General features: G+C 44.7%; 2 protein-coding genes across 4 annotated transcripts in view; one reads left to right on the top strand and one right to left on the bottom strand.

Moving 5' to 3' along the window:
• The window catches only part of BIN3 (bridging integrator 3), a 139,781-nt gene extending 128,418 nt beyond the window's left edge, over positions 1–11,363 (top strand). Inside the window, exon 9 of the mRNA XM_032229920.1 lies at positions 10,830–11,363. Within this exon, the coding sequence (XP_032085811.1) occupies positions 10,830–10,976 (147 nt within the window). The 3' untranslated portion in view covers positions 10,977–11,363. The remainder of the gene's footprint in view (positions 1–10,829) is intronic.
• A 1,742-nt stretch (positions 11,364–13,105) lies between these two features.
• CCAR2 (cell cycle and apoptosis regulator 2) overlaps positions 13,106–26,126 on the bottom strand; it is a 34,106-nt gene continuing 21,085 nt past the window's right edge. For all 3 annotated transcript variants that reach the window (XM_032229067.1, XM_032229068.1, XM_032229069.1), the window contains exons 14-21: positions 23,968–24,198; positions 23,596–23,776; positions 22,646–22,725; positions 21,011–21,157; positions 20,766–20,877; positions 19,274–19,459; positions 17,493–17,698; positions 13,106–14,364 (exon numbers count right to left, since the gene is read on the bottom strand). In XM_032229067.1, the coding sequence (XP_032084958.1) occupies positions 14,311–14,364; positions 17,493–17,698; positions 19,274–19,459; positions 20,766–20,877; positions 21,011–21,157; positions 22,646–22,725; positions 23,596–23,776; positions 23,968–24,198 (1,197 nt within the window). In that variant the 3' untranslated portion in view covers positions 13,106–14,310. The remainder of the gene's footprint in view (positions 14,365–17,492; positions 17,699–19,273; positions 19,460–20,765; positions 20,878–21,010; positions 21,158–22,645; positions 22,726–23,595; positions 23,777–23,967; positions 24,199–26,126) is intronic.

Below are 26,126 nucleotides of genomic sequence, written 5' to 3' on the forward strand. Positions count from 1 at the left end.
TTACCAAACTTTAATATTCAACCATCCAGACATCAGCAAAACCATTATGGCCAAAATTTAAAAAGATGGGGCTACAATGAAGTATCTTTAGAGTTGCCCTTTGCGTTATCTCTAGGACCCATGCAACTTCTCAAGGCCTCCCAGGGGAAGAAGACATATTGTTAAAAGAAATGGAACAGCCATGTTCCACCTCGAATTTCCTTACTTGGTTCTGATCCACGCTGTCCTATTTTCTTTTTTATATATAAATGTTATTTATACGTTTTTCTTTAACATATCTAAGTGTTGTGGCCCAGCAGGATCCGGATGAGCTGCTGATGGACTCGGATAGTAAGGAACCATATGAGTCTGCCATGGAAGATGTGGAGGACCCTGGGCAGGGTTCAGACTCAGAGCAGGGACCAGAGAGGCTGGTTGGCCACCAGGAGGCGCAATGGGGAGGATCAAAGGCAGTTTGTCCCTGATGCTAGATTGAGATAGGCTGAGAAATGGAAGCAGCAACTCCGTAGGCAGACTCACAGAAGATAATTAAGCACAGGTGGTTGTTGATTGGCCCCTCCCAAGAGAGATTATAGGTGAGCCGTTGGGAGGGAACATTTGCAGGAAACAACTGTTCAAATTTGTAGTGAATAAAATCTATCCGTGTATTCTAGCCGTGTCTGTTCGTTTGGACTCTCTGGGTTGCTTCGTTTGGATTATCTGGGTTGCTGCAGCTACTGTATTGAACGTGAGTTGCCTAGGCCCTCAACCAAAGGATTCATTATCTCAGTAATTGAGCAGTGGCAAACAGCCAAGCCTGTGTTCTAGTGTATTCACAGGCCGGGGGATCAGAACATCTAAGTGCTTAAGAAATAGTGTGTTGTCTGGGTCAATTTTAATAATAATAATAATTGATCAGTGGATGCAGCAAAATTTCACAAACTGACTACCTATAACGCCATGACCGCGTTGCTAAGATCATTCACTGGAAATTGTGCCAGAAGTTTGGATTTGAGTACAGCAAAAACCACTGGGACCATCAGGTTGAGAAGGTTTTAGAGAATAAGAAAGTCAAGATCTTGTGGGACTTCAGAATCCAGACTGACAGGCACTTGGCCCACAACACACCTGGCATAACAATAGTTGAAAAGAAAAAAGTATGGTTCATTGACATTGCAATACCTGGAGATGCACGAATTGAAGATAAACAGCAAGAAAAAATCGCAAAGTACCAGGACTTGCAAATTGAAGTTGAGCGACTGTGGAAAAAGAAATCATGTGTTGTCCCGATTATAATTGGAGCCCTTGGAGCAATACCTAAAGGGCTACCTCACTATTTGGATATTCTAAATTTATCGGACTTGAACATTCTGATTCTACAAAAAACCACCCTACTTGGAACAGCTTCTATCCTCTGACGTTACCTTAACAGTTCCTAGGTCCTTGGTTAGGACTCGAGCTGTTGAGCTACCAACCAGCCCCAAAGGCTGTGAATCTCACCAAAGATTAACCACATAACAACAACAACAACAACACCTAAAGGACTACGTCACACTTTGGAAATTCTAAATTTATCAGACTTGAACATTCTGATTCTACAAAAAAAACCCTACTTGGAACAGCTTATATCCTCTGACGTTACCTTAACAGTTCCTAGGTCCTTAGTTAGGACTTGAGCTGTTGAGCTACCAACCAGCCCCAAAGGCTGTGAATCTCCTACCAAATATTAACCAAATAGGAAGAGGAAGAGGAGAAGAAGGAGGAGGAGGAGGAGAAGAAGAAGAAGAAGAAGAAGAAGAAGAAGAAGAAGAAGAAGAAGAAGAAGAAGAAGAAGAAGAAGAAACAGTCCCTGCCCAATACCCATATACCCATCACATGGTCCAATCAGGCACCATCCAAAACTGGAGATGCCTCCCTGTCACGCCACTCAAGGTGCAGGGCAAGGTATCCTTGACACTCTGAGAAAGGAATGTTATTTTGACTATATATATCTCTCCCATACTCCATATACCCCCCTCCCATTTTCCCACAGCATTGAATGTGGCAGGCCTGAAGGCCCGATGCAAAAGATGGCTTCCAGGTCTGACAGAAATGCTCATCATCTCAGAGAGGAAGAATGACTGCTTTGGCCCTTTTTCCTCAAAGACCATTGGCTTCTCCCTTGGGGTTTTGGCTTTTGTGTGTGTGGTCATTCTTGTCTGGAGAATGGGCACAGGCTGTCTGTCTCCGGTTGCTTTCCTTCTGCAGCCTGCGAACAGTGCTCAAGGCAGCTTTGCTGGTACAAACCGTTCAGCTGAAACAATTATGTCCATTGTACGATGACCCCATTCAAATGGATTTCCCTCCGGAGCTTGTAATTCCTATAATTATTTTCTTCAAGCTGTAACCCTACAGGTTGTCTGTATGCAAACTCCTTAGTCACGGTACAAGTTGGGTCTTGATTAGTGCTGTTAATGAATTCCACAAAGGGGGGTCGCATCGATCGAGTTTGCATTATTCAAAGTGATGTTTCTGTAAAAAAAAAATACAACGATGGGTTGCAGAACGATGGAAATGAGCAAGGAAAATGTTTAAACATACATTTTTGCATGTATATTAATGAAATGTCATGAAGTCTAAAAAGAGTATGCTTTAAATGTATAGCAGTAGTACTTATATACCGCTTTACAGTGCTCTACAGCCCTCTCTAAGTGGTTTACAGAGTCAGCCTCTTGCCCCCCAACAATCTGGGTCCTCATTTTACCCACCTCAAGAGGATGGAAGGCTGAGTCCACCTTAAGCTGGTCAGGATCGAACTACTGGCAGTTGGCAGAATTAGCGTGCAATATTGCATTCTAACCATTGAGAGAGGGAGGGAGGGAGGGAAGGAGGAAAGGAAGGAAAATAGCAATAGCACTTAGACTTATATACCGCTTCACAGTGCTTTACAGCCCTCTCTAAGTAGTTTACAAAGTCAGCCTCTTAACCCCAACAATCTGGGTCCTCATTTTACCCACCTCAGAAGGACGGAAGGCTCAACCTCGAGCCTGGTGAGATTTGAACTGCCAAATTGCAGGCAGTCAGCAGTCAGCAGAAGGAGCCTGCAGTACTGCACTCTAACCACTGTGCCACTGCAGCTCATGATGAAGTCAAGGAGTAGCTATAGAAAACAGATAAAAAACAAAAACTTCCTTTTTTGTTAAATTTATATGCCACCCATCTCCCTGATGAAGTAACTGAGCAGCTTACAAAGTATGAAAAGATAAATACAAAAACAATTATGGTACAATCTTAAAAACAATATACTAACTAGAACCAAGGAAACAGACAGCATAGGGAGGAGATTGTCTTATCCTGTCAATCACCTCCAGTGTTGAGGGATACCCTTGGGGCCACAACCCAGCTAGCAAAGCCAAGTTTTGATACTCTACCGGAAGGTCAAAATGATGGGAGCAGTTCTCACTTCTGGTGGTAGATGGGGCCACGATGGAAAAGGCTCTTCTCCTCGACCCCGCTCACTGGAATTTCTTAGCATATGGGATTCCTAGTGTTGGCCCGCCAGTGAATCTGGCAGCAGATTCGGACAGGGAGGAGGTTGGGGAGGAAGATGGGCCAGTCAAGGAGTCTGGGGAAGGCTCTGATGAGGTCTCTGCATCAGAGGCAGAGATGGGGCCAGGACCGTCCAAAAGTTATCAGCTGCCTTCGGAGTCAGACATCAGTGGGGCGGAAGAACAGCTGGAGCCTATGCCCGATGTATCTATATTATCATCTACATCATCTATAAATCTATCTAAATCTATCTAATCTATCTATTATTGTTCTCTGTCGTCTGTCTGTCTGTCTATATCTATCTATCTAAACTGCCATCTATATATTCATATCTAAATCTATGTCTAATCTGCCTATATCTATAATTTATCTAGCATTTATAAATCTATATTTAAATCTATTTTATCTATCAATCATCTATATCATCTACATCATCTATAAATCTAAATCTATCTAATCTGTCTATTATTGTTCTCTCTGTCTTGTCTGTCTGTCTATATCTATCTATCTATCTATCTATCTATCTATCTATCTATCTATCTATCTATCTATCTATTATCCATTTTCTCATTAGCCTGGTAGACTTAAGATGCCCAACATGCCACCAAATAAAAATGGAAGAATTACTTCCCACTGGTTGTCTGCTCCCTTTTAGATGAAGAGTTTAAATAAGATTACCAAATGAACCAGCAGTTAGCCAACACTTTTGATTGTGGACACTCCCTCTTCTTTCATACCATTGCAGAGAGGCTGAAATAAAAGGAGGCTCACTCTTGAACTTAAAAATAAAAGGGAATCAGAATATTTTGAAGTCTGGAACAGATTTTATGATTGGTATAAGACAAGGTGACAAGACTGGAACAAACTGTATATATTGTGATTGGACAGAAGGATAGACAATGTATTAAGTAGGCTAATAGTTAATGGTTGAGACTAGCTGTATATAATGTGAATGTATGGTCACTTTGACTTCGCGGTACTGCATTGTTTTAAATGTAAAAATAATAAAAAATATATTTAAAAAAGAATCAAAAGATACAACACTTAGTGATAGTCATAGGTAAACAATCAAATTATGCTAGGAAACAAATAAAACAATATAAATTTTAAAGATATAAGCAACATGGTTTTAGTCATAAGTGGGAAGAGATAGGTGGGAAGAGATAAGAAGGAAGAGAAGAATAATAGTAATACAGTCTTAGTAGGTAATATGACAGTGTTGTGGGAATTATTTGTTTAGCATTTGGGGAAAAACTGTCCTTGTGTCTAGTTGTTCTGGTGTGCAGTGCTCTATAGCATCGATATTTTCACAGCCCTCTTTTTGACCCATGCAGTGTACAGGTCCTCAGTGGAAGGCAGGTTAGATCAACTAATAAGGGTTGTAAATCAGAAGGCCTTCCTTGCATTCCTTAGCAGTTCAAAGACTGAAGAAGTGTATGGGATTCTCCATAGTTTGAATACTGCAACCTATGGGCTTAACCCCTGCTCTTTCAGGCTCCAGAATTGGACTAGAACTGGAAGTGACCATGGAGGTCTTCTAGTCCAGCCCCCTTGAGCCTTGTTCACGCGCTCATCATGAGCCTTGTTCACTTAGCTTCTAGTTGTGTTCCCAGGCACAAAGAATCAGGGCTATATATTAAGTTTTGTCACAATGTTCATGAACTGGAATAGGGCATAGCAACTAAGTCAGCCAATGAGGGCTCTTTAGAAATGGAAAGAGTATTTGCTGGGAGACAGCTAGGCGCTTGGCCGTGGCTTACTCCAACTATTAAGCTGTAAACTTTGAAACAAAGCTAGTCTGGACTTGTCTGCTGATCTGAACTGAAATGAAACTGCTTGTACTTACTACCACGTTGGAAGAATTTGTGTGGGTATTGTACATTTATTCATATGTTGTTATGTATATAAAGAAGTGAATGAATCCTGCTGAATCCATTACCCACATGTGCTTTCTGGATTTCATTTTTGCAACAAACTGTTGACAAGTTTCAGTTCAGAATGTTTATTACTCAAGCCTATATCCAAGAATCTAGTCAACTAAAGTTGAGCGCTAAATGGGCACCAGATAAGTGTCGACTGGCGGGCCCCCGGAGGAGAGCCTTCTCTGTGGCTGCTCCGACTCTTTGGAACCAGAAACCCCCAGAGATCCGGACCATACCCACTCTCATGGCCTTCAGGAAAGCTGTAAAAACTTGTCTGTTCCGGCAGGCCTGAGGCTGTTGACCTCACTGTTGAGGTCCAGCCCCGATTAGAATGAATGTATGAGGTATTGCTATTTTAAACCGTTTTCTTTTGTTATGTGTTCGTTATGTGTCTTTTTTTTTTCCTCTTTATTTTTGTAAGCCGCCCGGAGTCCTTTGGGATTGGGTGGCATATAAATGTGGTTAATTAAATTAAATTAAATAAGGATTCCGTGGAATTCCAGGTAGTTTGGACTTAAACCATTTGTGGCAACGTAACGTCTCTAGGCTGATGATTCATTTTAATTCCACCACCCAGCCCTGCCTGATCCTCTCCTACAGCTATAGTTCTTCCAATTTTGGCTGTTCTGCTGTTGTCGATCTGATTTCATTAGTCATTGTTGATAAGGCAGCCGTCTTGCTGAGTCACCACACAGCTAGTTTCATCATCTGCTGATTTGAAGGGATAACAACTCCAGAGGCTCTCAGAACCTATGTCTGAATGAGACCCAGGGCTCTAATGTTCCCACTTCTCATCAACCTGACCAAAGGGCAGGACCAAGGCACTTGTAGTGTCCTTGAAATGTAGAGATTCCCAGAAGAAGCCGCCTTCTTCCACTAAAAATAAGAAGCCAGTGCACGGTGATAGTGTGGAGGAGAGGCTGGTCTCCATGGAGATAGTTTATATATCGGTACCCAAGCTACTTGCTCTTAAAAGCAGTGAGAACCATTTGGATGGAGGGTGATAGTAGCCTTGTTCAACACTCTAAGGAAGGACAATGACTACCTTTGACATTTTGACATGTAATTGTTGGAAGAAGTGTCCTTCTGGGTTCAGTTCCAAGTGGGGGGAAAGACCATGGAAACATGGAGGCTGCTTGGAAAGATGGTTTTAATGGTGGACAGGACCACATGGTTTGAGGTGATCCCATGCTTCCAGATGTTGGGTGAAGAAGAAAAGAAAAAGAAAGAGGAGCTTGCTGAGAGTTCCTGAGTTTTTTATACTCTCTGTTCGGCCCCACCTCTCTGTTTCCTGTTCCTGTGTAAGAAATGTATTCTGATTGTCAGACTCCCAGGGGTGGAGTGGGAGTTAGCTAACTTTGTAGGTTGTGTCTTTTGAGTTCTAAGCTTGGTTGCGTTCCCAGATGCCATGTGGTGAGTTTCTGTAGAGGGATATCCCTATTTGTGTTATGTAGAGGAGACTGGCTCAGGCATTTTAATGGCCCATTGACAAAGGTGGGAGCTATTAAGAGTGAGTCTGCTTTCTGCCCAAAAACATATTTCTCCATTTCTGGTCCAGGGAAATATAATATTCTGCCTTTTCAATATTTTCCAGGACATTTCATTTTTCTAGGAGGGATGTGTCTGTGTTAACTTCCTACATGATAGTTGAGGGGCTGCCATAAAGAAGAGGGAAGGGGTCAACTTCTTTTCCAAAGCACCTGAAGGCAGGGCAAGAAACAAAGGCTGGAAACTGAACAGAGAGAGAAGCAAGCTAGAACTAAGGAGAAACTTCGTGACAGTGAGAACAATTAAAGCCAGTGGAACAGCTGCCCTTCGGAAGTTGTGGGTGCTCCATCAATGGAGGATTTTAAGAAGGGACTGGACAAACATTTGTCTAAAATGGTCTAGGGCAGTGATTCCCAACATGAGGGCCCACGCGGGGGCAATTTGATTTTTAATGGGGGCAATTTGAACCTTATTTAAACTAAACTAATGGCCTTTTAGGCTTCCTCTGCGCAAGTAGAGTTCACTTTTTTAATAAAGTAAGAATTATATGTCACCGGGGGGGGGGGGGGGGGTGAATCAGGATTTTAAAAATGCTTAGGTGGGGCATGGCCAAAAAAAGGTTGGGAACCACTGATATAGGGTCTCCTGCTTGAGCAGGGGGTTGGACTAGAATACCTCCAAGATCCCTTCCAATTGCTGTTCTATTCCTATTTTTTTATTCTATTCTATTCTTTTGTTCTGTTCTATTCCTAATTTTTTATTCTATTCTCTGCAATTCTACTCTACGCTATGCTACTCCTAATTTTTTATTCTATTCTGTTCAATTCTATTCTATTCCTAATTCTTTATTCGGTTCTCTTCTACTTTACGCCTAATTCTTTATTCTATTCTGTTCTATTCTTCTGTCCTATTCTGTTCTATTTCTATTTTATTCTATTCCTAATTCTTTATTCTGTTCTGTTCTGTTCTACTCTACTCCTAATTCTTTATTCTATTCTGTTCTATTCTTCTAATTTCTATTTCTATTCTGAAAGTGAAATTTAGGTTGACATTCTTTCCGTAAGACCAAGTTCTCCCTTGATCAGAGTAGGATGAATTTCTTGTGAGTGCAGGTCGTGTATAGAAAAACAGCAGCATTTGGTACCTATAGAAGCACTGGAGTTGTCATAAGGTTTGGCAACAAGGCAACTACTTATGCATGCCATGAAACCAGAATTGGTTGCTTAGAACGTACCATTAGATATGCCCTGGTGCGATTCTCCTACACCCAAGATCTCCTTCCACACAAAGTAACTTTTCTTAAGAATTTTGCAAGGCGAACAACTGGGGATCTAGAACCTAAGAAGGGGAGACATCTGGATCGATCTCGGGAGGAGCCAGCTTAGGTCCTGCCATTGAAGTGGGAATTCAACCAGGGAGAAAAGTTTGTATGTATTGTGCTTGGGTGCCACCCTAGAAGTCATGGAGTTTACAGATGGGAATACTCATCCCCCTGTGCCGGCTGTTGGGATGACTGTGGGGCAAGCATCACCGCGATGGAAAAAGCTGGGATTCTGAGCATATGCTGTCGTTTTCGGTTGCCATGGTGACGGTGCATGAAAGGGAGAGTCGCAGCAAGGCAGTGTGATCTAGTGAGTTAAGCTCCATGGCAAATGAGGCAAAGTAACCTCCGCTTTCAATCCCCGCTCTTTGCTGGCTTAGGGTAACCTTGGGGTGAGGGGGGGGCAGGGAGGTCCCTGCCCTTTTGGCGAGCTGTTTAGAGTGCAAGCTCTAAGAATAGCTGCGTTGTGGGGGTGTTGGACAGGATTAGCCAGCATTTGTGAAAATCCTAGCATTGCCAGTGAAATCTTCCCGAGGGTTAAGACAAACTCCCCGGTTGGTTTCTCTGGGGAATGTGCCTCTTCTCCCATACCTCTAAAGGTAGCTTGGGGTGGGGCAGGGAAGGCGTATGTTTTCGGCACCTTGACCAAACCGGAACGCATGTGCCAGTGGTGGGTTTGGCAGCCTGGGTCACTGGAACCAGCAGCAACCTAGGCCTGCCACCTCCCTGAACTGGTTCTCCGGCACCGCCATCTTGTTTTTCACCTCTGTGCATGTGCAGAACTATTTTTATTGCACTGCGTATGCGCGCACAGCATGCATCAAGCACACGCCCACGAGTGAACCGGCAGTAGTGCCTGTTGGAACCTACCCCTGGTGCGTGCATGTGTGTGCAAGAGCACAGGCCAGAGTGCCGGAAACCCAAAGACTAGCTAGCCAATGTGCATGCACCTGCCGGCCAGCTGATCTTTTGGGTTTCTGGCACACGCTTGCATGCCGGCCAGCTGATCTTCACGCTTCCCAGAGTCCCGGAAACCCAAAGACCAACTGGCCAGTGCCCACATGCCTGTTTTTTGGCTGGTTTTAAGGCCATTTTTCAGTGCTCCAGCACCCGTGAACACCAGCTTCCAGCGCGCTTGAAGGCAGAAGAGCAGCTGGCGACGGTACACATGCCCACAGAGGGCTCTGTGTGCCACCTCTGGCACACTTGCCATAGGTTCGCCATCATGGGTGTAGCGGGGGACCACCCTTCTCCTATGATGCACTAAAAAGGTCAGGGTTCACGACTCACCTGTCGCCTCCCTCGACTGCTCCAGACGGCTGTGTAGGAAGAGGGATTTCTACTGTGGCTTCTACTGTTGCCTAAGCACAGACAAGCTTTCAAGTGTAATTTGACAGGTGGAAACGAGCAGGGGCCTTCTTCAGTTTTCAAGAAAAGAGGCAGGGGTGGAAAGCCAGCAGCAGAAATGCAGAAGGCACACACACAGGCGCGCACACACACACACACACACACACACACACTTTGATGGAATCTAGCTGTCAACCCTGAAGCTGGCCAGACCAAGGCCATCTTGGAAGCTTCAGTGGAGGAAGGGGGGAAATAAAGATAGCTGAGGTTTTGTAGCCAAAACAAAATACTTTCTCCTGAGAACCAAGGACATTCCCGCAGGTGGTTGGAGAGAGGAGCGATGTCACCAGGCAGTCTGACCGCATGATTGGACCATGTGACTGATTGTATGGGAAAGGAGGGGAAACTTGCTTTTAATTAAGTGAAAACTACGCGAACTTTCAGAGTCGGTTTTCATCAGCCTGTGCCAATATGATATATCCAATAAAAACTGCTCTTTGAGGAATTTACCTGCCTCGGAGTTCTGACACTAATACTTTCAAGTTGTCTAGTAGAATTATTGTGTGGCATTGATTTTGAAAACGTAAAAAAAAAAACCCTGCCTTTGCTTCCAACATTGCAGTTTGGCTAGGGTAATGGGCCAGTTTATTTGCAAGGAGTTGTGTCCCAGATCACAACTTTTCAAACGTTTGTGTTTGTCCGGCACATGGAGTTTTCATAGCAGTAGCTATAGAGAAGGCTGAATGTTCGTCTTATCTTCCAGCGGTTTCAAAGAGAAACCTTAGGCAAGACTTAACCGGTGTCGTAACAAATAATTTTGAAATCTTTTTTTTAAATCACCCACAAAACCAATTCCTATTTCAAGTATTAAAATTCCGCATTGGTGTTGTCAAGTTTCCTAACAATGCCGTAAATGATTCAAAATAAGCGAGCCAATGTTTTAATACAAAAACCAGTGATTTATTAATAGCTTCATTAGGGAAGATTTATTTGCAGCCAATTCTTTGCTTTGTTTATCTGCTTCTGAACTTTACCCTTTCCTTTCCTCCCCTCAGTCTGTGTCATAAATCACGTTACCCAATAGATACACCCATCTCAACCCAGCTACTGTAATCTGAGATACAGCTCTGCCAACATTATGTATGGAATGTCAACAAAGAGTTGACAGGTGTTTTCTCCAGGTGAGGTAGGATGGCTGAAACAGATGGCTATGTTTCTAAAAGATTCCTATTCTGTCCCTCCAGGTTGTATATTACACCGAGATGTACAAGATATTTGGCGAATTAACGGAACAGATTGATGAGCCTGACTTAACAGACGAGCAGAGGGAGAAGGAGAGCGAAGCCAAGCTGAACGAGTTGAGGGCACTCTCCATTGTGGCTGATGACTGACCTCCAGCTTTTACGAATCCTTAACGTGACAGCTGATGATGAAGTGGATAAAGACAGGAAGTTGAACATTGCTTCCGATTTCTGAAGGCTTGAACCCTTTAAAGCAGGGGTCTCCAACCTTGGCAACTTTAAGACTTGTGGATTTCAAGTCTTCAAGCTTTGCTGGCTGAGGAACTCTGGGAGTTGAAGTCCACAAGTCTTAAAGTTGCCAAGGTTGGAGACCCCCGTTTTAAAACCTTGTTAGCACTGATTTTAATCTAGAATGTTGCTATTTGCTACAGCTCTTTAAATCCTGAACGTCTTTTATCTGTATTAACAACAACATGGTAAGAGTCCTGCATTAAGAGATTTGTGAAGTTTGAAAAATCAGAGGAATTTACACTTAAAAAGGATAAGTGAACAAGCTTTTTAATTCAGCCTTTCCGAAATCCGGCTCTGCCTGACAGCTGAATTGGGAGTGGTATTCTCAGTGAGTGTAGTTACCCCAAAAAAGTTACCCAAGGTGGCTCAATGGCTAAGATGCTGAGCTTGTCAATTGGAAAGGTCGGCAGTTTGGCGGTTCAAATCCCTAGCGCTGTGTAACGGACTGAGTTCCCGTTATTTGTCCCAGCTTCTGCCAACCTAGCAGTTCAAAAGGACATTAAAATGTGAGTAGAAAAATAGGGACCACTTGGGAAGGTAACAGCATTCCATGCACCTTTGCCATTTAGTCATGCTGGTCAATGACCATGGAGAAGTCTTCCGACAGCGCTGGCTCTTGGGCTTTGAAACAAGAGATGAGCACCGTCTCCTAGAGTCGGGAATGACTAGCACATATGTGCGAGAGGAACCTTTATCTTACCCCCCAAAAATATTATTACCGGTAACCTTATTGGCTAAAAAGTTTTTACTTCTGATGTTTAAAAAATGTCATCATTGCACTGAGCTCCTTGTCTGGTTTGTGTCTTTGTGACATTGAAAGCTGTCTCAAAATAGTGGCATCTTTTACAAACGGATTGGTAGAGTAGCTTAATCCTACTGAATGTAATATAAATTTACAAAGCGTAAATCATGATTTTCAAAAAACAGGACAGGACAAAGATTATATTTTGCCTTGGTACAATCTACATGAATATTATATCTCGCACTGTCCAGGTTTCAATGGAAGTGCATCACTACTGAAATGTTATTTACAGGGAAAACAGTCTCAGTGCGTTGGTGAAATCCTTTGGCCATCCTATAAAGGTGGCTGTGATTTAAACTAATAAATGTTGTTCTTACTGGGGGTGGTGGCTAGCCAGGAATGCAGGTCTTCCTTTATCTTTCTGGACTAACCTCTGGTTTGTTGGTATTGATGCCTCCCAACTGTTGCCTTTGCCTGTCTTAATTATGATTAATGAGAATATTGTAGATGATTCTTTTTGTTCTTCTGTAGCCCATATTTCTAATTTTATTTTTTAAAAAAAAAAACACATCTCACTGGATTATTTGACTCTGTCCCTCTGTACGTGAGAATGGAGCTGCCCCCATGACTGATAACTGATGCATGGAAAGCTGCCTAATTAATTTTGCAAAGCTGTTTGAAGGCAGCCGGAAATAACTTGACATTCTCTGTTTAGGTCACATTACATACATTTTAAGAATTGAGGTACGGGCAACATTTTATTAATTATGGTCAAACTCAACCACTCTCGTAAACATGATAACAAAACAGCCCCAAAGGCTTGTACTGTATTGGTTTTTCTTTCCCCATACTTGTGAAGCAAACTGCACCATATCACATTCTCAAATGTTCTCCCAAAGGTGCTTTTTCAGGAGGAAACTGGACTGTCTGGTTTTTTCTTTTGAAGACGTTTCACTTCTCATCCAAGAAGCTTCTTCAGTTCTGACAGGAGAGTGGGGAAGGGAAGGATTTATATTGCTTGCAGACACTGGTCATTTGCATCCTTTTAGAGGGTCATTGAGGCCCTTTGGAGGTTTTTCTGTGTCCTCAGGATCACCGAGTGGTGCTCCTAAATGGTGTGGGCGTAGGAATGGATTTCTAACCCAGTGACCCCTTGAGCAACAGCATTCCAGTGTACGTGCGTGGAATGAAAGGCCACCCAAGGGCTGCGTCTGGGTGCAAAAGAAAAAAGACGAGGCAGAGCCCATTTCCAAGTGAGGAAGAGACTTTTATAAAAGTAACTTGGCCAGTTAAATACAAGTTGTTACCACATTTACAGACTAAAAGCAACACATTCAGAAGTGACAGACCACCTGAGGGTGGGGAAGCAGGTGGCCAGGGCAAATGCAGCGAGTACCTACTGAAGGGAGGGGCCTGAGCCCGGCCACTGCTTTGCATAGGCCCACCAGTTACTAAAGTCTACACGGTGGGAACCCCATGGCCTCCAGCTGTGCCCAGCCCTCACAGCTGTGTGCTATGTCTTTCCAATGGAGGTTTAACGGACCGCAGGCTCCTCTCGCTGCCAAAAATCCCAGATCCTCAAAACTCAAGATCCGCTGAAAGGGAATTTCACTTTTGTCGGAAGGCTAGTGATGAAAACTCAAGTGGGTCCCGGAGCAAGTAAATGACAGGGAGTGGAGGAGGAAGAGGAGGGACTCACGGCGTGTTTTTTTCTTAAAATAGCTAAAATGCTGGCCCAAAGTATGTACGATGTTGACGCTCAAGCCACAGCACCCGAGCAAAACTCGCGAGCCACCCTGAACGTGCGACCCAGAAAAGGCAGAGGCAGGAAGAGTTGCTGGTCTTAGGTCTAGCGGATGAAAGCCTGCCGACTGCCAGGAGGCCGTCTCCCCCCCCCCCCCAAGGCACCAGCCGGCCCAAGGCAGGCAGAAGGCCACCCCTAAGCTGGATGTAGAGGGGACGGGGAGAGAGAGGGGCTTAAAAACATCTCCATGCAGCAGCACAAAGAGGCTAGCGATGCCTGGTCTTCTGGAGCAGTCAGGACTCGTGTGGCTCTCGGTACGGAGCTAACGTTCCCAGTCCAAGACTTGCTGTTGGCCAACAGCCCCAAATACCTACCCTGTAGCTTCTTCTGACCATCAAAATGCCTAGCTCTAATGGGTATTCCTTTAAACAAGTGGGGGGGGGCAGGGGGGGGTTTCCAGCAGATGAAGGGTGCCTCCTAGCCATGCAGGACTAGGGGCCCTTTTCCCCTCCCCAAGCCTGGGGTGAGGAGGGGGTGTTCGAGGATGAAAACCAGCTGCTGTAGCCTTTCACAGAGCAGCAAAAAAGTTGATGGTTTCAAAGGCTTACCTACCCCCCCACAACCGCTTTACTCACACACCCCCAAAATATCAAACCAAAGGTGGTACTGATCTCCCCTGCCAAGATGATTTCCTTCTCTAGGGAGCATCAGTTGCTGGAAACAGAGGGCGACGTGGCTTCCTTCTCTAAGCAGCTGTTGGTCTGAATGAGACAAAGGGAAAATAGGAAGAGAACAGGTAGAGCAAAGATTGTTTTTTTAAAAATTTTTTAAAGTTTTTTATTAGATAAACATTAAAAAATGTTGGACGTAGTGCAACATTTCTGGTATAAACATTTCCACATAGTGATTAGACCTTACAACAATTACATTTTATATCCATTACATGGGTGTATGTAGTCAGTCAGATTACCTGTCCATTAATCCTTTCTTTTGTATAATTACTAATCATATAAATACCCAGTTCATACCTATCACACATTCTTAATACCATATTTTCCGATTCTTAACTCCTCTGTGTTTTTCTGTCCCGGCCTTTCCCCCCCATTTCTCACCATCGATACCAGTTGTCCCAGATTTCGTGCTATTCCATCTCACCCTCGTCTTTGAGCTCTAGAGTCCATCTGTCCATTTCTGCACACGTCTGTATCTTATTTATTATTTCTTGTTCCGAGGGAGTCTCTTTATATTTCCACTTTTGTGCAAAAACCAGTCTTGCCATCGTTAAAATATGCAGCATTAAATATAGTCCACCTTAAGGCAAAGATTGCTAACGATTTACAACAGGGGTCTCCCAACTTTGGCAACTTTAAGCCTGGCTGGGGAATTTTGGGAGTTGAAGTCTGCCAGGCTTCAAGTTGCCAAGGTTGGAGACCCCTTTGAGCTACAACATGACAGTCAACCTGACTGGCATATTTCCTGAACAATCAGAGCAATGGCCCGCCTTCAGAAGTTACAGATTCTTGAAGATTTCATTGGAAATCTTCAAGAAGAGACTGGACAACCCATTTGTCCAGAATGGTGTAAGAGGTTGGCATAGAACAGGAGACTCCAATTGTGGCAACTTTAAGACTTGTGGACTTCAACTTCCAGAATTCTGAGCTCTGGGAGTTGAAGTCCACAAATCTTAAAGTTGCCAAGGTTGGAGACCCCTGGACTAGAAGACCTCAAAAGATCCGTTCCAATTCTTTTATTCTACATTCTAACCCAATCACTTTGCTTTAAGTTACTATAAATACCTTCATCTGAATTCATGGAGCTCATTGCCATGCTTTGCTTAACCAGAATCCTGATTATTGTGTCTCAATTCTAGACACACTAAACTGTCAAAACCTTCGTTTGATGCAGAGTCCAAACTGATGAACTGTATGTTCCAAGCAGTCTCAAGGATGCAACGTTATTTCAGGCACAACTGGAGAAAGTAGGTAACTGAAAAGTTCCCACTCCCAAATGCCTGGACAAAGGATTTTCATCTTTTCATCACTCTTTGCGAGGAGATATGTTGAAAACTGGACATCTGCTCAGAAACTCCTAGGCTGTGTGGACAGCTGTGCAGTGCTTAGTAGAGAGTGGAAGAACTCTCATCCCTTTGGAAGGTGACACCTTGAGCTCCTAAGAGAATTGTGCTTCCAGATCGTGTGTGTGTTTGTTCAGAAGTCAAAACTTCGTGACTTCTCTACAGGTGCAAATTTGCTGTTGGGAAAAAAGGTGTGCAGAGGGGAGAAAATGCTAAAATCCTGGTCCCCCATTTGGTGTCCTTTGGTGCCAAGGTCTCCTCCAAACACCTCTGTGGATAGACACCAAAAGAAGTTAACTGCTTCAATTCAGTCTTCTATATAGGCTTGCCTACCAGCCCAGAATAGGCACACGGGGGCCCAGTGGCTAAGACGCTCAGCTTGTCGATCAGAAAGGGCTGTTTCGTGGTTTGACTCCCTAGCGCCACGTAACAGAATGAGCTCCGGTTACTTGTCCCAGCTTCTATCAACCTCAGTTCAAAAGCACATAAAAATGCAAGTAGAAAAATAGGAACCACCTTCGGTGGGAAGGTAAGAGTGTTCCATGTGCCTTCGGCATTGAGTCATGCCGGCCACGACCATACAGATGTCTTCGGACAGCGCTGGCTCTTCAGCTTTGAAACGGAGATGAGTACCACCCCCTAGAGCCGGGAATGACTAGCACTCATGTGCAGGGGAACCTTTACCAGCCCGAAGAATTTTTTTAGATGGACACTGCAGGGAACATTGTGGGAAGCTACAAACGTTTGGGGAAGCAACAACGCCAATTTTCATTCTTCTGGGTCACATTTATTTTGTACCAGTAGCAACGTAATTTTTCTCCAAAACACCGCAAAGAAAAAGACCCACCTGCTTCCCCAAAATGGAAGAAACTTGTATAGATAGCAACATTTAACATTTGGGACCAAATAAAACATCATTTCACTTTTACAGATATGAACTATTTTAAAGTATCATCCAATTTTGGGACAAAGTCAAGCACAGAGTCAGTGGGGTGCCTTAAAAGCATCCAGCTCTTCACGGCGTTCCCTGATGAATGCGGGCTCACAAATACCTCATTTTCTCTCTTTTTTTAAGGAGGTCATCTGGGACTGAGGTAGAAATAGCAATGCCACTGACCAACATGGGAAAAAAAATCCAAAGAGGCCATAGCAGTTGTATTGCCTGTTGTCCTAAGCACACTGAAGTCAATGGAATTGACTTCTGAATAAACACACACATGATCTGGAAGCACAATTCTCTTAGGAGCTCAAGGTGTCCTTCCAAAGGGATGAGAGTTCTCCCACTCTCTATTAAGTGCTGCACAGCTGCCCACACAGCCTAGGAGTTTCTGAGCAGATGTCCAGTTCTAGATCTATCAAGCCATAACTGCTTGAAGATCAACACTCCACATCTTCTACTGTATAAATATATAAAATGGCTGTGTGTGTTGCAGCATAACTCTGGAAAGCCTCAAGCAATTTCATCCAAACTTGGTACACAGATGACTTGCTCTCTGGAAACAAATACTGTGGGGGTAAGACACCCCTAACACCCCTCAGGGTGCGTGTTCTGTTAAGATACAGCCTGTTGTGCCTTCAAATGGCTTCTACTGTACTGCTATAAAATGGATTCTACTGTACAGCACAGTGGAGTTTCAGTGGTAACAGCTTCACCGTACTCCACAAGGGGACTCCCTCTATAGTAAGGGGGGGAAATCCAACATTAGAAATTACGTTTGGTCCTGACATTTTCACCCTATAAATAAATACCCGGGCAATGCCAGGTTACCGGCTAGTTTACTACAAAAGCCCCATTGGGTTCGATTGTCAGCCTACCTTCTCAATTATCTTCTGGATTTCCAGTTGCAAAGGAACCAGACGCTTTTTATTCTCCTGCAGCAGCCTTTGAAAAAGGGATTTTTGCTTTTCAGATACTTTTGACTGCTCCTCCATCTCAGTCAGGCGCTTCTGTAAATCCTGCACTTCCAGCGTCAAAGCCTTGTTGGATGCCTCCGTGGATAAGAAGCGTAGCTGGGACTCTTCTACGCGGGCAGTCGATTGGAATTGTTTTCCGAGCAGAAAGTTAACAGAGAGAAGTGTAAGCTCCTAGTCAGAACAAGGGAGAGCCAAAATTGCCAGTATCTCACTGGAGGGGAACCTATTTATATAAGGACCAATTACAGTAATCTGTAATTATGGTAATTATGGAATCTGCAGGGAGCAGATTCCAGGGTGGGAACCTTTGACTTTTACAATTGTTACAGATACATTTTCTAAACCTCTGGAGGGTATTTTAAATGCATGGGCCTGTCTGTTGTCTGCCACCTTCTTTATGCTTCCATCCCTTTGTAAGCCAGCTAGAGTTGCTGTGAGCGAGTAAGTGGCTACATAAATTTTCTACATAAATAATTACATCTCCATTTTCTGGATGTTTATGCAGGTAGAAGTATAAGAGCCTGTTTTGAATTCGTCTCAGTTCCTGTAAAGGAGTTCCATTACTTTTCATGGAGAATGCAAAACTTGGCTTGAAACTCAACATTCAGAAAACTAATATCATGGCATCCAGCCTTCCCAATTCTGGCAAATAAATGGGGAAGAAATGGAGGTAGGGACAGATTTTATTTTCCTGGGCTCCAAGCTCACCCCAGATTGGGACTGCAGCCAAGAAATTAAAAGAGGCTTGCTCCTGGGGAGGAAAGTGATGGCAAATCTAGACAGCATGCTAAAAAGCAGACATATCACAGGTCAAGGCTATGGTTTTCCCAGTTGCAATGGATGACTGTGAAAGTTGGACCATAAGGAAGGCTGAGCACCAAAGAATTGAGGCCTTTGAACTCTGGTGCTGGAAAAGAATCCTGCAAGTCCTGTGGACTGCAAGGAGATCCAACCGGTCAGTCCTAGGATCAACCCTGATTTCTCTTTAGAAGGCCAGATCCTGAAGATGAAACTCAAATCCTTTGGCCACCTGATGAGAAGGAAGGACTCCCTGGAGAAGAGCCTCGTGCTGGGAACAATGGAGAGCAAAAGAAGTAGGGGACGACAGAGAAGGTGGTGGCTAGATGGAGTCACAGAAGCAGTCGGCGTGAAGCTTAAATGGACTCGAGAGGATCCATGGGGTCACAAAGGGTCGGACACGACTTCGCAACTAACAACAACTTTTCATTCCACATTCGCAGCCCAGAATGGCAATTCAGTTCTTGCTCAAGAAGCCATCCAATTCTACAAAGGGTACGTAATGTTTGGTACCCCTTGCATTTATATTGGCATATAAATCCCAATAAAACCAAAACCAAACCAAACCATGCAATCAAGATTAAGCCCAATAAATACAACATTTTGGGCTGGAATCCTGCTTTCCTAGATAACAAGAGTAAACAAGACTGCAAAATTCCACATGACCACTGGGGGACAGCAAATATTTTAAAGCACATCACTTTGCTGCCATTCACTGGTCACCCAGACATTAGAAGCCCAAATCTGGTTAACCCAGAACATAGAATTTATCAAATGAAGCAGTTCCTCATTGGTACAGATGGCAATCAAGGTGAACTGTCAGGAATCAGGATGGCTGGTTGTAGATGAATTAAATCTATAGACCCTCCCACTGCAGCACTCACCCAATTTTAGCTCCAGGGTATGGATTTTATTTTCCAGGTAGAGTCGGCTGTTTTCTGTCTGCTCGGCTTTTTCCAGGAGTTTGCTGACATTAAGGACAGCTCCATTGTATGGGATCAAATTGGTAGACTGAGTCTCTCGGGTAGATTTAGTCAAAGGAACCGATGAGCGCAAGAAATGGAGGTTGCCTGCAAGAAGGAAGTAGTATTTATCTTGCTTAACAATCAAGGACACCTTGATTTGGGGAATGGGGAGAAAAAGGAGCAAAAAAGCATATGAATTCATTGCTGCCATTCCTGCTGGTCTGAAGCGTCATTCTCTTCCTTGCCAACTGTTGTGGCCCACCAGAGGAGCTGGCAGCAGACATGGGCCAGTCCTGGAGTCTGGGGAAGGCTCTGTGTCAGAGGCAGAGAGGGGGCCAGAGCCGTATGCCAGTTATCAGCTGCCTTCAGAGTCAGACATCACTGAGGCAGAAGAACAGCTGGAGCCTGTTCTGTGTGTGTGCATGCGCAGAGTTGCCAGACGAAGGGAACAGCTAAAGAATAGGGGTCGACTTGGGAGTTAGACCACAGGTGGACGATGAATGGTCCTTCCCAGAAGAAATAAAAGAGGAGCGAAAGGGAAGTGGAGTTTGCAGGAGACAATTACTTCGTTTAATTGGTTCGTGACTCTCCGAGACTCCTTGCCAAGTTTTGCAGATATGGGCCTGGCAGCTCTCCAAGCCAGATAAAGTCTGTGACTGCAAATCCTCCTTTGATTTTGCTGGATGTGAATGAGCAGAATTCACAATCAATTAATAAAAGGGATTTTTGTTGGGACCAGGAGTTTGCTTCATGCTCTTGGGAAGCCTCGGTCAGAACACCAACTGACCCAGCCTGACAAAGAATTCTGCTTTCCAATAGTGAGCCACATTTCAATGGAAGGAGATATTGGGAAGGAAATCCTCACATACCTGGAACACAGTTAAGTCCTCGGCTTACGACCATAACTGGGCCCAAAAAATTTCCTTGCTAAGCAAGAGAGTTGCCAATGAATTCTGCCCCGAGTTACAACTTTTGTTGTCCCCGTTGTTGAGTGAATCGAGCTTCCCCCATTGATGTGGCTCATCAGAAAGTTGCAAAGGGGGAATCTCACATGACCCCCGGGACACTGCAACCGTCATAAATATGAGTCGGTGGCCAAGCGTTTGAATTTTGATCGTGTGACTGTGGGGATGCTGCGATGGCCATGAGTGTGAAAAATGGTTGTAAGTGCCTGTTGTAACTTCGGTCACTAAATGAATTGTTGTAAGTTAAGGACTGCCTGTATTTTGTTGGGAGGAGACAAAAATGTAAAGACCCCCTCTCCCCCAATCCAGACCTCCTCCTGGCACACAGAGGGCTCAATAAAATCGATTCCTGAATTGGAACCAGCCTCACTTAAAAAGCAAGGTACAGTGGCATCCCATCCCTAATGCCCCGTAGAGTCACGTCCCACCCCGTACCTGCAACTCACCTGATAGCTCTTCCTCTCCGAGGCCGGCCTCTGTACCTTCCTGCCGGCTGTAACGCAGGCTGCGGTAACGGCACACAAACTGCGTCACAACCCTGTTCACCAAGCGCTTCACCTACCAGCAGATGAGACAGCCCCTTAGAAGTGGCCCTGGGGAAATGCGGTCAAGAAAGCCCCTGTGCCCACGGTCCAGAGGGCAGAGGCCGACTCGTTCCACCAATCGCCGACAGAACCCAGCCGAGGCTCACCTGCTCTTTGCAGAGGTGCAGTCCCAAGGTGAGCAGGATCTTGTCCATATCCTTCCTATGCAGGTAGCCACAGAAATTCAAGTCGAAGTAAATGAAGGCAAGAAGGGCATCCAAGGGCAACACAGTACTTGGGTCCAGCTCTCTGGGCTAAGCATGGCATATAAAAAGAAGAGGGGGGGGGAGGAAAGGGGGACAGTCTCACTCTGTGCTCCATTTCACTGGTCCAGAGATAGCAATAGCACTTAGACTTATATACCGCTTCACAGTACTTCACAGCCCTCTCTGAGCGGTTTACAAAGTCAGCCTCTTGCCCCCAACAATTTGGCTCCTCATTTTACCGACCTTGGAAGGATGGAAGGCCGAGTTAACCTTGAGCCGAACAGAATCGAACTCCTGGCAGTGGGCAGAGTTAGCCTGCAATGCTGCATTCTAAACACTGCGGCACCAGGAAGGAGAAGAAGAAAGGGAATAACAGGAAGAAAGGAAAGGAAGGAAGGAAGGAAGGAAGGAAGGAAGGAAGGAAGGAAGGAAGGAAGGAAAGGGGGAGGGAGGAATAGCAATAGCAATAGCACTTAGACTTATATACCACTTCCCAGTGCTTTACAGCCCTCTCTAAAGAGTTTAGAGTCAGCCTCTTTCCTCCAACAATCTGGATCCTGATTTTATCGAGAGGATGGAAGGCTGAGTTAACCTTGGACCTGTTGAGATACGATCTACCAAACTGCTGTTAAAATTGATGTGGTTTTCTGGAAGTATATATTATTCTCTGCTATTTAAAAGAAGATACAATAGCACTGAGCCTCTTCAGGTCAAGCATTTATTTTAAAATTTCTTCATTTTGTTGTCTAGAACAATAATAAAGCAGTCTTTAAAAAATAAGTCTAATAAATTGAGCATTCTATAGGCATTTACAGTTATTGACTTACTCCTCGCAACAAACAATAAACAGCCAGATTAGCACAAGAAAAAAACATCTGCCTCTACCTCCCAGCAATTTGCCTCCTTGCAGCAAAAAGCAAGTTTCACTTTCAATTTCAGTTTAAGCACAGGCAGATGATCAGCTCTTTCAGGCTGCAGGGATTGCCATAGCCTATTGCAAGCCCCATTTACTCCGTTTGCTGCAAGGAGGTAAATTGCTGGGAGGCAAAGGCCAAATGATGGGCGCCGGTGGGTGGATGGGACTACATATCAGTGTATAAGATGCACCCAAATTTCCACCCTCTTTTTTTTTGGGGGGGGGGGGGGTGGAAGTATGTCTTATACTCCAAAACAATATGGTAATTTTTTTCAGATTCCAGAATTTGGGGGTTTACACAACTCAGTCCACTGGAGCTTTCCCTCAATTACCTAGCCTAAGATGAAATAAAAAATCCAATTTCTGAGAAAACAATTTTGCCACCATCTACATTCTATATAAATTCATGCAAATTTGCCTGCTAAAGATGGTTTTTGGAATGAAGTCTCCAGCGCCAGAATTTGTATGTTACAAAGTCAGCAACGTTTCCAGAAAAACTTACTGTGGTTTATACCCCAATCTTGTCTTCCCAAGACGGCTAATTAAAGCAGGATACATCCATTAAGAACATTCAGACGTAAACAAGCAAACCAAACATTTAAGACGAGCTGTCTACTAACCATATCAGGAAGGGAGGAAATCTCGATTTCAGACTGGTTGGATGCAACGGATCTCACTTCGGCGTCTTCCAACTTGACACCTGTGGATAAGGCAACATGACCTGCTTCAGAAGCTGACTTGTCAACTCTGAAGCGTACCTGACTGAAGCCATCTTGTGCTGCCTCCTAGTTGCCACGAAGCCTGAGAGGGGAAAGGGAGGGGGGAAGTAGATAGCCTGGCTAACAGTCAAAACAAAAAGTTTTTCTGTTGGAACCAAGGTCATTGCAATAGGTGGTTGTTGAAGGAGGAGCCAATGGATGTCTGCCATCCATCCTAATTGGACAATGTGACCGGTGACACCTGGGAGAGGGGATTTTTCTCTCTTAATTAGGTGAAAACCACAGGAACTGTTAAGAGTTGGTTTTCACCGGCTGTGCCGATATGATGTATCCAATAAACATGTTCTTTGAGGGATCTACTGTGTTCCCCGGAAAATAAGACCTGGTCTTATATATATAGCCACCAAAAAAGGCACCAGGTCTTATTTTCTTCCTCATCTCATGGTGGCAGCAACAGCCCCCCTCTGCCCTCGATCCGGAGTTCTGTTATCAGCTGCAAAGGCCTTTCCTGAAGCTCTCTGACAGCAAATAGAAGCCGAAGTGACTCGCGCAAGCAGCTGCAGAAGAGGTGGGCCAGCAAGGAAAGGCAGGTGTCGGGGCCTGGCAGCAACTGTCCGAAGTAAGTAGTAGGGCAGCTCCACCCCCACCCTAGCTTAATTTTACCCGTGTGCTTTGCGGGTAGGGTCTAGGACTTATTTTGAGGGTGGGATTTATATTGGGTGCACATGTACAAATCAAGCTAGGGCTTACTTTCAGGGTAGGCTGTATTTTTTGGAGAAACACAGTAATATGAGTCCCCACCACGTAGGCAAAATTCAACCGAACCGTGTTACGTTTCCCAGACTGCTTACCAAAATCCTCCTCTTCGTCCTCTCTTAGCAGCAAGAGGTCATCTTCCATGCTGAGCTCACAGAGGTCATCAGTGGAATCCTTCGCTTCGGCTTTGACATTCCCACTCACCTTCTCCTCCTTGGTTGCATTGGCCCCATCTTGATTCGGAGGCTTCTTCTCAGCCTCCCCACTCCCCTCTTTCTGCACAAATAAAAAAGACAACATCAGTGCCTTATACCCCCCCCAAAAAAGAACCCCACCTATTATCCTTCGCAATCGGAAGAAAATGGAAACCGTGCAATGTTAAGAAAGATGAGGAGGGGATGTAACTGGCCAAACATGAAGGGGCCACCCAATTGTACTGTAAGGCCTGAAGAGTTGCATAGACATACTTGAACTTCCTTCTGGTTACTATCTGGTGCATCCTCTGCTACAGGTTTCTCCTGAGGTTCCTCCTTCACTTCGTTCTCGGCTTCCTTTTCCAATTTTGGCACTTTTTCTGAATCGGGATGTTTGGCCTCCGGCGGCTCCTCCTTTTCCGGCAGGGCCAGCAGCGCTTTATAAAGCTTGTAGCCAAAATCCCGCTGAAGCATCTCCTGGAAAGTCTCTGCCACCACTGCCACCTCAGGGGGGAAAGAAGGAGCAAGAGAGATCAGAGAGCAAGAAGCTGGGAAAGATCTCGAGGCCTAAACTATGAAAATGTTAAGTGTCCGTATGTCCAGGGGTCAGCAACCTGCGATTTCGGAGCCACATGTGGCTCTTTTATCCCTATGCTGCATTCCCTGTTGCCGGTTGGCTCCACAATTGATAGGGCTTTCAGTTAGGACAGGTAGAGAAAAAAGGATGCCACGCTAGGAAGAGACTCTAAGGTGTGGGAACCAGACTTCCAGTCAGCTCCAGAATTGAATGGGAGGGTGGGGAAGGGGAGCTTCTGGTTAGGACCTTTGTGGCTCTTTTAGTGTTTAAAGTTGCCGACCCCTGATCTATACGGTGTACACCTGATTTAACAGATTTAGTTTAGTTTTTAGTTTAGTTTTGCCTTTATTTGTATGCCGCCCTTTTCCCTGGGGGGACTCAGGGCGGCTCACAATTCAAAAAGGGGGGGGGGAGAAGACAAACAATAGACAATACAGCATGTTAAAAAGAAAACACAACAGTCGCACAATTCGAGTGGGGCTACAATCTTAACCCCAGGCCAGCCGGGACAGCCAGATCTTTAAAGCGGCGCGGAAGGACTGGAGGGTGGTGAGGGTCCGAATCTCCACGGGGAGTTCGTTCCAAAGGGTCGAAGCAGCCACCGAGAAGGCTCTCCTCCGGGTAGTTGCCAGTCTGCACTGGCTAGAAGATGGAATTCTAGATTGGGGATTCAACAGATGGAAATCAGGAGATACACTCTGATAGGATGCTGGCAACAGAGGCTGAGAAGAACGAGGAGAGAAGGTGTTGAGCAGGCTGGCGGGACATCGGCACTGGCAGAGACAGCACTGGGAAGCTCAATCCACTGGAATATGCTCCGGTGCTAAGTGTCAACCCTGAGGTTGGCCTAACTGAGGCCATTTGGAGACTTCAGCGTTGACACACTGGAGAAGAGGGACAGGAAGTGGGGTGGGGGATAGAGATAGTTGGGGCGTCAAAACAAAATACTTTTTCTTGGGAACCAAGGACGTTCCTGCAAGTGCTCAGAAGGAGGGGACTGGAGTCACCCAGCAATTGGACCATGAGACCAATTGTTTTGAGAAAGTGGGAAAACTTTTACTTTTAATTGGGTGAAAACTGCGGGGATACTCGGAGCTGGTTTTCACCAGCCTATGCCAATATGACATATGTAATAAACTTCTTTGAGGAATTTACCTGCCTCAGAGTTTTAATTGCTACAGGTATGTTACTTGGAAGCCTGATATTAAGGAGGAAGGGTTGTTGATGCACACCAGCATAATGGTTAGGGACTCTCTGTCCTTAACATGTATGTGGCTGTTCATTTCTTCCAGTATGGGATTTATTTCAGTTTAGTTCATTTCTGCATTTATAAAAATCATGAACATTTTGATACTCAGCCCCTACCAGATCTACCCTCACAAAATCCACTTTCCACCTCCACTCTTTCCATCTTCAAAGGTTTCCCACCCCTCATTTGTATCCTATTGCATCCTATTCTGCTGGTTCTAATCCCATGGGGGCATCTAAGCAGCCGGAGCCAAGCCAGACAAGAGGGCCAGCCACACACATCCCTCAAGAACTTCCTGTCAGATCTGCAGCCATCTTTTCTTTTGGATCTTTGGCCTGCCACACTTTCTATTATTCTACTCTGCATTTTCTATTGTGGGAAAATGAGAGGGGGGATTGTAGGAGTGAGATGCAATGTAGCCATAACAAAATTCTTTCTAGAAAGTCAAGGTCATCCTTGGTCTCTGCACCTGACCAGAACTGGATGGGTGGAAACTGCCAGCATTGCAGTGGACAATTGGACCATGGGATGGACTTGTGGTAATGGGGGGACGATCTTGAACTTTCAATTGGATGGGGAAAACCGGGAAGCTTTCAGATTCAAGTT

The sequence above is a fragment of the Thamnophis elegans genome, chromosome 13, assembly GCF_009769535.1.
Source record: "Thamnophis elegans isolate rThaEle1 chromosome 13, rThaEle1.pri, whole genome shotgun sequence".
Lineage (NCBI taxonomy): Eukaryota > Metazoa > Chordata > Lepidosauria > Squamata > Colubridae > Thamnophis > Thamnophis elegans.